General features: G+C 42.7%; 1 protein-coding gene across 4 annotated transcripts in view; it reads left to right on the forward strand.

Moving 5' to 3' along the window:
- Positions 1-10,677, forward strand: part of LOC147019126 (uncharacterized) — a 106,311-nt gene that overhangs the window by 79,986 nt on the left and 15,648 nt on the right. For all 4 annotated transcript variants that reach the window (XM_085899933.1, XM_085899934.1, XM_085899936.1 and 1 more), the window contains 2 exons: positions 861-959; positions 7,631-7,804. In XM_085899933.1, the coding sequence (XP_085756059.1) occupies positions 861-959; positions 7,631-7,804 (273 nt within the window). The remainder of the gene's footprint in view (positions 1-860; positions 960-7,630; positions 7,805-10,677) is intronic.

The raw sequence follows: 10,677 nt of genomic DNA on the forward strand, positions 1-10,677 counted from the left end.
TTTTTTTGTGATATTTGTTTATTCAGGTTCTCTTTATCTATTGCGAGAACATTGATGAAGTTCTGAATACATTTTCGTCAGATTTATGCAGAAATACAGAAAATTTGAAACGGTTCACAAACTATTTCTCACCACTGTAAATGCAGATATTGGCTTGTTCTGAGCTGGAAGGAATATTTTCAACTTCTGTCGCTCTTTGCGAAACAGTTGCTGTTATGTATTCGGAGTAATTGGTTACAGCTGATTTCACGGGTCAGAGACATGATGGTCATTGGATTTATAATCATGGGGACTGTTACTGAGACTGATATTATGAGCTCAGTATTTGAGAACAGAGAAGTAATCAACCTGGTTTGTGAAGACGTCCTTTTCCACATGTGTTGTTCACATAATCATCTCATTCATCGAGTTCTTCTTGCTTGCAACATATTCATCAAATGTTTATGACATCGTTGTAACCCACATGTTAATAATTCAATCATTTCGGTTTGATTTGTTGGGAGTGCTCATCATTGGGGTTTCCTGCCTGTGTTTGCTAACCAATGAGTTTTGACTTCATGGGAAAATGCCATTTTTTATTCAGCAGTACCAACAAAGTACGCAGCACCTCAGAGCATGCCACCCTTCACTCGTTCTGTTTGCATTTTTATGGTAGATTAAGAAGCTCTGACACTCTACATTATCTTTTGAAATTTTTTGGAAATTGTGTGTTGGTTTCTTGTGAAAAATCTCTGCATTGAGTTATTCAATTCACACTGATGTCAGTGGTTGCTTGATCTTATGTGTAGATGTACCAGATCATCGGTGTGGATGCATGATGGCTGAAATGACAAAATCGAATGTTTTTTTTATTCATTCAGGTCAAACATCAGGAGTAACAACAGTCTCTGCCACTGATACGTCTCAGCCAGGGTCAATTGCAACAACTCACGTCATATCTACAACCATGACAACCACAGGTAAAACAAGTAGTGTATCTTAATCAACAGCCGATATTTTAATGAAATGTATCTTTTCGCAAAAACAAAAAAGAGATTCCATAAAATGTTCCTTCCTGGTTCAGAAGATTTCAGCGCCGGTCTGTTACACTTCAGATTCAACCTTCAGATACAATCGGAGGCAGTTTTAACGTCAAAAACAAGTTTACTAAAATGTCAACGCAAACACAGAAAACAAAAACTCGTACTGCCTGCAGTAGTTTGGAAATCTTATGTGATTCATCACAAATGGCTTCCTCCTGCATCTAATTTCAAATTTATTTGTATTTCAAAACTCTGCTTCACAGTCTTATGACTTGTTTGTGCAGATGAAATACTCAGATAAGCCACAATCTCTGCAACTGATGAGACAACTCACCTGATGTTTGCAGCTACAACGAGAATTATATCTAAAGAGATGAAGATCAGATTTAAAATGATTACAATACAAGGTGGGAGTTCTTTATTGTATATGAGCAAATAGCACCCGATGCTTCGCTAATGGTAATACTAAAGGTGGGAGGGAGAAAAAGAGGAGGGAAGAATGTGGGACAGGTGGGGGTGAGAGTGTGAGGAGAATGAAGAGGTGGTGAGAGAAGGAGAGAGGAGGAGCGAGGAGGGGTGGGGGAAGGGAAGACTGTGAGGTGAGAGGAAGGGAAGCCAGACGTGTGGTGGAGCGTTCATTATGATTCTTCAAAATGATTCGGCATAGAATAACAGTGAAGATGAATACAATATAATGTCTGAAATCCATTTTCTACCGGTCATACTATAAACTCGGCCCAGGGACAAACTCCTTTCCGGAGACAAACTCCTGTCCAAATATAAATGCCACCCGGATGCTTCTGGAGCCAAGCTGTGCAGAGACAAACACTGCCCAAACACGTCTGGAGACAAACACTGCCCGGATGCATCCAGACACAAACACCGCCCGGCAGACGCATCCGGAGCCAAGCTGGCTGGAGACAAACACTGCTCGGATACATCCGGAGACATACTCCCGACTTGACGTAAACACCGCCAGGACACGTCTGGAGACAAACACTGTCCAGACATAACGACCGTCCAGATATGTCCAGGGACAGACAGACAGACAGAGAGAGAGGAGGGGTGGGAGGGTAGAGTTGGAGAGGAGATGCAGGAGGAGGGTACTGCATTGTTTTGAGAGAGAGAGAGAGAGAGAGAGAGAGAGTGTGAGAGTGTGAGAGTGTGAGAGTGTGAGAGTGTGAGAGTGTGAGAGTGTGAGAGTGTGAGAGTGTGAGAGTGTGAGAGTGTGAGAATGAATTATCTCGGTAATTCAGAAAACACATTAGTCTCGCAAATGGCTCGGAAATCAGGTGTTTCTTCACAACAACTCACCCAGGGTGATGGAGCACGAACCACCTGCTCAGGGTGATGGAGCACGAACCACCCGCTCAGGGTGATGGAACATGAACCACCAGCTGAGGGTGACGGAGCACGAACCACCCGCTCAGGGCGATGGAACATGCACCACCAGCAAAGGGTGACGGAGCACGAACCACTCGCTCATGGAGATTTTTTTTTGTATACCTTGTCGAGGCTCATGTGAGAGCTAACACACAACGCACAGCATGGGGGGGGGCATGAGACAAGAGGGGAGGGAGTAGGAAGGACAAAACAGTGGGGAACAGAGGCATTGGGAGATCTGTGGAAGGGAGAGGGATGGGACTGGGAACATGGGGAATAGAAGATGGACATTACAGTGACTTTCAGGAAGGAAAGCAGGGAATTTGAAGGAGGTGGGCTTGGGTGGATTATCGGGGATAGAAAAGATCGAGGATTTGGATGGGGGGATGATAAGAGGTGGTGGTGAACAGCTGTTTTGAAGGCCTGGAGGGAAGAATGGGATTGAATGGAGTGAGGGAGTTTATTCCAAAGGTGGGAAAAAAGAGGAATGAAAGAGTGAAGGTGAGCAGTGATTTTGGTAGTTTTACCAGAAGGGGGTTGTTGGCGGACCTTGAGCACCCTGCGGAAATGTGGTGGGGACAAATCGCAGAGAGAGCAGGGGGGGTGAGGCTGGAGAGGAGATGGTAGAAGACAGAAAGACCACCGACCAACCTCCAGTGATTGGGTGAGAGGCCCAAAGCCTCAGCCTCATTGCAGGAGATGCCAATGATCCGAAATGCCTTGGTTTCTACAGCGTGAAGCCGAGAAAGGTGGGAGGCAGGAGCACCAGCCCATATTGGAGAGCAGTACTCCATCACGTTGTGGACAAAAGCTTTGTCAGTGGTCAGGAGCTCAGGTGGGCCGAGGAAGGACTTTGCACGATGGAGGATTCCCAGTCGGCGACTGGCTTTGGAGGCGAGGTTTGAAATGTGGCTTTTCCAGGAAAGATCATGGCAGATAGTGAGACCCAGAAGCTTGAAAGAAAGGACTTCTTCCAGAGGCTTGTTGAGAAAGTGGATGGGGGTGTTTTCTAAACGGTCCTTTCGACGAGACATAGTGAGATTGTGAGATTTGTCTGGATTGAAAGACATGTTCCACGTGTTAGACCAGTTTGTGATTTTATCCAAATCTGCAGTGAGCGAAGAAGCTGCGCTTGCCGGTTTGAGCAATGACCGATGGTACGGCAGAGGGTGGAGTCATCAGCAAAGAGATATAGAGGATTTTCCAGAAAGTCGGAGAGATCATTGATGAATGATGGAGCACAAATCACTCGCTCAGGGTGACGATGCACAAACCACTTGCCCAGGGTGATGGAGCATGAACCACTTGATCTGATTGACGTGGTGCGGCAAAAGCATCCGCAGAGAGTGAACGGTTCACTCAGAATGACTTCGCGCGGTACCGCTATTGACAATGGGCACTCGGCAAGTGGCTTAAGCGGTCATACAAGCACTTCAATTAAATGGTTGATAAGGAATGGTTGGCCAGGTTGTCGCTGCATAACATAAAGGTAACCTTTAACTTTAAAGCCCGTTTTCATCACTCACGCAGCAGTTAATGAAATAAAATTAATTTGTTCAACAAATGACTTCATCCACAAAAGAGTTGCTGCTTAATGCAGACCATCCCTGGTAATATCGCAAAGTTCAATCACCTGTGAAATAAACAATGCAAAAAATCCACCATTTTGCCTGATCGTCTTGCTTAAAGTAAGTAGGTATATCGGCTTAGTTATAAGACTCGTTGTTTCTTTATATTATCAGATTTCACAACAGATTTCGATGCTTATTTAGTCAGAACGATATCTGATCCTCAAAACCGAAATAATATTTTGATGATATACTTGAATTAATCCGTGAGAGTAGATCGTGGAAAATTGTATCATATAATGCATGAAATCGCTCCAAGCTCCAAATTTGAAAACTATAGTACTTACAAAATCTATGGATACAGCGATTCGTAGCAATGATGAACAGGAATTTGAGTGAATGCATTAAATCACACAGCTCACTGAAGCTGGTTCCCTGAAATAAACCGTGCAGAAAATCCACCATTTTGCCTGCTCGTCTGTACACGTGTCACGTGGTACATTGGTTTGAGGTCTGCGGAAATGTTTTGTCTTAGTTTTTTTACAACATCCGTATTTTTTTCACCATATTTGCTTTGATTCCCTGTAAGCACGTCGCAAAATGTCCGAAAATATAGACACAGATCTGGAAGACGTCCCTCTGGCAGACGTAAGCAGTCCCTCTGGGGGACAGGTCATGACTCGAGTTCTCGCAGTGAGTGCATTTAATCATAAAGCTCAATGTAGCTGGTTAATTTTATGTTCCTAAATTTTTTGTTTACTCAATATCATTCTCCAAACAGTAGAAAAAGACAAGTCTAAGGCATTGGAAATTCAACATTTTCTTGTGTATGTATGTAGGAGGGATCATAGCTTTTCTTGCTTAAAGTAAGTAGCTATATCGGCTGAGTTATACGACTGGTTTTTTTTAATTATCAGATTTCACAACAGATTTCGACACTTATTTAGTCCTGACAATATCCGATCCTAAAAAGCGAAATAACATTTCGATGATGCACTTTATTTCGTCCATGAGAGAAGATCGTGGAAAATCGTCTCATATAATGCATGAAATTGATCCAAGCTCCTAATTTGAAAACTTATAGTGCTTACAAAAGGGATGTACACAATGATTTGTAGCTGTGATGAACAGGCATTCAAAATGAGTGAGGAAAGTAAAAAATAATCATCATTGTTGGATGGGGGATGTGTCCTCCAGACAAGAAATCATTGCGGCCTGTTAAAAGTCAGGGTAAGGTTGAGCAGGCCAAAAAACATTGCGGCTTCAGACCCCACCAAGGTTACCCAGAAAACGCCTTAAGACTCCAGACAGCAAGGTGGCCAAGGATCACCTGATGAAGGATATAGTATAATATGGCCATTTATTAATTATCTTCAAAAGGCGTGTTTTAATTAACCCAAACACCCAATTTTCACTCTTGCACTTACTTGCAGTTTTCTTTGGGTACATGCAAAGTTTCAGGCTGCTATGTTTTATGGTTTTGGAGTTGTGGAGGAGACACACATACTGACACACACACACACACACACACACACACACACACACACACACACACACACACACACACACACACACACACACACACACACACACACACACACACACACACACACACACACACACACACACACACACACACACACACTGCCTTTGATTAGTAAATAAGGGATGATTTGGAAGGTCCCATACCCATCTTCCCTCAAGTCATTGTGGAACCATTTGTTGTGTGAATGCATTATTTTATGGTAAGGTGACAACATGAAACAATATACTGGGCCACCCCCTTTGTTTTCCTTCTTTCACTTCATGCATTGAAGTTGCTGTCATAATTTGCATTGAGAATTTTCCTGCATTAATGAAATTTTACAGGAAAGAACCTGTTGTGGTGCCAAAACCACATTGCCTTTGGCATTGTAATCACATTCCTGGCTGAGTGCTGTACCTTGCACTTCATTTAGTGCTGGAGACCAATATTTCTCCACTCCTTGTTGGCTCATATTAACTGTGATGTAAAATTATGAACCCAGATATCATTGTATGTCACAATCTTCTTTGAAGAATCATCTTCTTCTCTGAAATCACATTCCAGGAACTTTTTGGCAGTTACAATACAATTTTCTTTTCAATCAAGCAAAGGTCCTTTGGTACAGTGTACCTGGTCCCCAAACATCATTTCAAACACACCTTCTACTCTGTGAGCACATAATAAATTGATACCCTGAAATACAAAGCATTGTTTATCTTGGCAAATTATTTTTCTTCTTTTTTGTATGATCATGTAGACAATTATAATTGAAGGTCCAGTAATGAGAGCCATTTGATTGTAGCATCAGTGGCCCTGTGTAATTCTGAAAAGTATCCACTGAATCTCCTCTGCATACAGTCCTATACTGCCTGTAGGACTGTCTGATCTTGATGGCCACAGATACACACTGGGCTATCAGATTGCTCGATATATATGATGAGTGGCTCCTCACATGTAGGGGGTTGCAGTCGGCTAAGACCACCCCACTGGCATTTTTGTAGGTCATTAGCTGGCCATTTCAAACTGATGCCTTTTCTCATAGCTGCCACCACAACTCCTTTCATTATATATTGGCCACTACATGTCCATCAACGTTTCTGTCACTTCAGTCAAAGTCTTGGAGGGTTCAGTAGCTCTTCATGGATTGGCAGGTCAGCCAGCATTGGGTTGGATCTGAAGGCACACTCAAGACATTCGTGCTTGCCAGCGAATGTCCAGAGGTTCAATATTAGTCAGCACAGGGAGCCACGGTAGAGGGGTTGACTTCAGCGTGCCAGATACAATTCTCATTGCAGAGTTCAGGATAGTGTCTAGGTGCTCAGTGGGACTGCTCAAGTAGACTATTTATATTGGTAAATTTTAATACTGTTAATAATATCTTGAATATCAGTCTAAAATTCAGCAATTCTCTGTCGTTGCTTCTGAACCTTATAGATTCAAACGGCTTGGCTAATCTACACCAAATTTTTCAAACATCCTCGAGGTACCCAGCGTCGTCGGGTCATGGGCACAAAATATATCCATTCCCACTCCCTCCCCCACATCCTCCGTGGATGTGGAGACAACTTGCAATTGTCACGTGTACACATAGAATAGTGCAATTGGTTTAACTACTGACCCCTGCCTTCGGGAAGGGGTATGGACACCAAATTTCGCTCTCAGAGGGTGGGGTATTCCTAGTTGTGGGAGATCAGAAATCCTTCATACTTGCTGTTAACCAAACCATTAAAGAAAGCAAAGTTAATTAGCTATTTGCCTGAACTTGTCAATCATAAATATCCTCTCACCAAATGATGCTTCGGCTCAACTTGAAGCTGTTTGTATATTTCCAGCGTTAAAATATACGAATTGTTCTTCACCAAAAGTTTTGAAATAAATATAAAGGTCATGGAGAAGTTTGTGTGTCAATGATCACGTGCATGGCAATGACATTAGTATATATCAGTGTTGTTTTTGCCTGAATTACAAGGAGAGAATGAATTGACAATAGACAAACAATTAAAAGAACTTTCACTGATCTGCTGACTCTATCGGTTGTTGCATCACGACTGTGACTTATTGAAAACTGTGAGTCCCTAATGATCCTGAGAAGTTTCCCCCAAATCGACTGCTTTTGCAATTTCCATTTTCAGAGATTTGTGATTGGCAGAAGTGTCAAAAGAAGTGTCAGATGATCCCCTGTCAGAATGGTGGAACCTGCTCATGCATTGATGCTGCCTGCACCATCACCTGCAAGTGTACTTCAGCCTTCAGGGGCAGCAGATGTGAACACGGAGAAAATATTTTCCTTGCTCAGCTCCGTCAAGGTAAAGTTGGATTTTGATCACATTCAGGTTCAAATGAGCAAGTCAAATTAAGTGCTTTGGTGAAATTATTTTGGAGTATTTATTGTAAAGATTAAACTTCATTGACATTTTTTCAGCAATTATTTTATTAGCATCTCTTGAATTTGTTGTGCAGATCAGTGGTTCCAAAAACAAATTATTGTTGTTTCAGTGTTTCGTTTTTCACAGAAATATGTTTGAGGTTTGTGGTGGAAAAGCTTAATGTTACAATGAAAGGGTACAGTTCTGAAAATTGAGTAACATAAACAGTTGTGCAGGAGTCTTGCGAAACAACAAGACGACAAGTAAATTTATATGAATAAAGGTTGGCAGAACACGTGGATATCTGGAGATTAACAAATATTGCATTGAGGGATTAACTCATGCCAACTATTGATGGGAAGAGGCAAAAGATTGAGGTGAGAAGCTGCAAGGAGCATTGAAACTTTATCAAGTCTCGAGATACCAGTGAGCTGCTTGCACTTGCAGAGCAGGGGGCTCTGTGTCCTGGCCATTTGATAGATAATGCAAATCACTTGTTCTACTTCAGCCTCTAATTTGTCCATGAATGCAATGTGAAGGGACTCGGTGGTATAATGGTTAGAGTGTGAACTCATACGGTACTGCAGGTAATGTCATACGGTACTGCAATTCCATACAGACCTTCCACTTGTGTGCACACAATTGACAAACACACACACACACACACACACACACACCATTGCATAAGCAGACATTCTTGCATGTGCACACACACACCCTTACATGAACACACACACCCTTACAAGTGCACACACACACCCTTACAAGAACACACATCCTTACATGAGCACACAAGCACACACCCTTACATGAGCACACACCCTTACACAAGCATACATCTTTCCATGAGCACACACCCTTACATGAGTACACATATTTACAAGAGCACACATCATTACATGAGCACACAAGCACACACCCTTACATGAGCACACACCCTTACACGAGCATACATCTTTCCATGAGCACACACCCTTACATGAGTACACATATTTACAAGAGCACACATCATTACATGAGCACACAAGCACACACCCTTACATGAACACACATCCTTACACGAGCACACGTCCTTCCACAATTAAATGAGCATACATCTTTACATGAGCACACATCCTTTCACCATTACATGAGCACACATCCTTACACTAGCACACATCCTTACACGAGCACACATCCTTACACAATTACATGAGCATACATCCTTCCACGAGCAAACACCCTTACATGAGCACACATCCTTACACCATTACATTAGCACACATCCTTACATGAGTACACATCCTTACACTAGCGCACATCCTTACACGAGTGCACACACACACAATTACACGAGCACACATCCTTACATGAGCACACGTCCTTACACTAGCGCACATCCTTACACGAGCACACACACACACACACACACACACACACACACACACACACACACACACACACACACACACACTGTTACACGAGCACATTGTTACACGAGCACACATCCTTACATGAGCACACGTCCTTACATGAGCACACACACACGTCGATACTTTGAGACGTAAGTCTATGTTTCACCTCCTGAAACCCACCCCCATGTGGAGATCGTCGGCAACAGCAACTTGCACTTGCACGTACACACACACACACACACACACACACACACACACACACACACACACACACACACACACACACACACACACTAGGTATGTCAATTGTATGCCAATGTAATTAAAAGGCAGAGACTGAGAGTAAAAGGTTTTATCACACAATGTACCAAGAATTGCACTAATTTATTTATTGTTTCTGATGGTTTGTTGAATGCAGGAAACCAAGGGCAGGTTCACGCAACTATATTGAACTTTAATGGGTTTCAAACATCACAAAAGCAACATTTATTTTAAAAATGCATGCTGCTGATAATATGCAGGAACAGATTAGAAGTCACTGAAAACTTTGAAGCCCCTGAAAGCTGAAGTTTAATGGGTCAACACATTTTGCCGCTTCGGCGATTATTATCGGTGACTGTCACACACTATGCCATGATGTATTATTATTGTTGCAGATAAATCGTCGTAAAAGCTGAACATGTTGAACCTCAGACATGTAATTATCCTGAAACATGTTCTACTTTTACAATTGTCACACCTGAGAAACGAGTTGATTTGGCTCGTCAATCCGCCGTTACACGGTTATCAAAAACTGTCGCTGACCAACTTATCACCAATCTTTTTGCATTGTGTTAACGAGTGTGCGCCTGGCTTTAGAGTAGCCATGATTATTTGAGAGATAATTCGAGTGAACATTGCAAAGGTGGAAAGTGAGATTGTGGGGAAGGGAAGAGGAATATGGTGGGGGGGGAGGGGTGAGGGGTTGGGAGGGGTGCGGTGTTGTGTTGAATGACATCATGACATAGCTGGGAGGCTGCGCATGTGCATAATAAGCGGGTCCTGTGTGCTTCACTCGGACACTCCTTTACTTAAATACGGATGCGAAGGCGTTCGTTCAGTACTTTACAAACTGGCGACGAGGATGGGATCTCTAAGGTGATCAGATGTGGGAAGGCATATTCAAGACATGGCGGTGTTCAGGAATAATGGGCCTTTCGCCGAAAGCGTGTAGTTGAAGGATGACACGGATGGATGTGACGCATTTTTGGTGGCAAACTGGATTGATGATGAGCTGCAGGCAAGTTTATTTTTGGCTATTATGGGAGCAGACACATTCAAGTTAGTGAAGAACGTGTCACACACCAAAATCAAAAACTTATGGCCAGCTGAAAGCGTTGTTAACAGAGCATTATACGCCAAAATTGATCGTGATAGTGG

Source organism: Eptatretus burgeri, chromosome 10 (assembly GCF_056783735.1).
Source record: "Eptatretus burgeri isolate ZD-2024b chromosome 10, Ebu_testis_v1, whole genome shotgun sequence".
Classification (NCBI taxonomy): domain Eukaryota; kingdom Metazoa; phylum Chordata; class Myxini; order Myxiniformes; family Myxinidae; genus Eptatretus; species Eptatretus burgeri.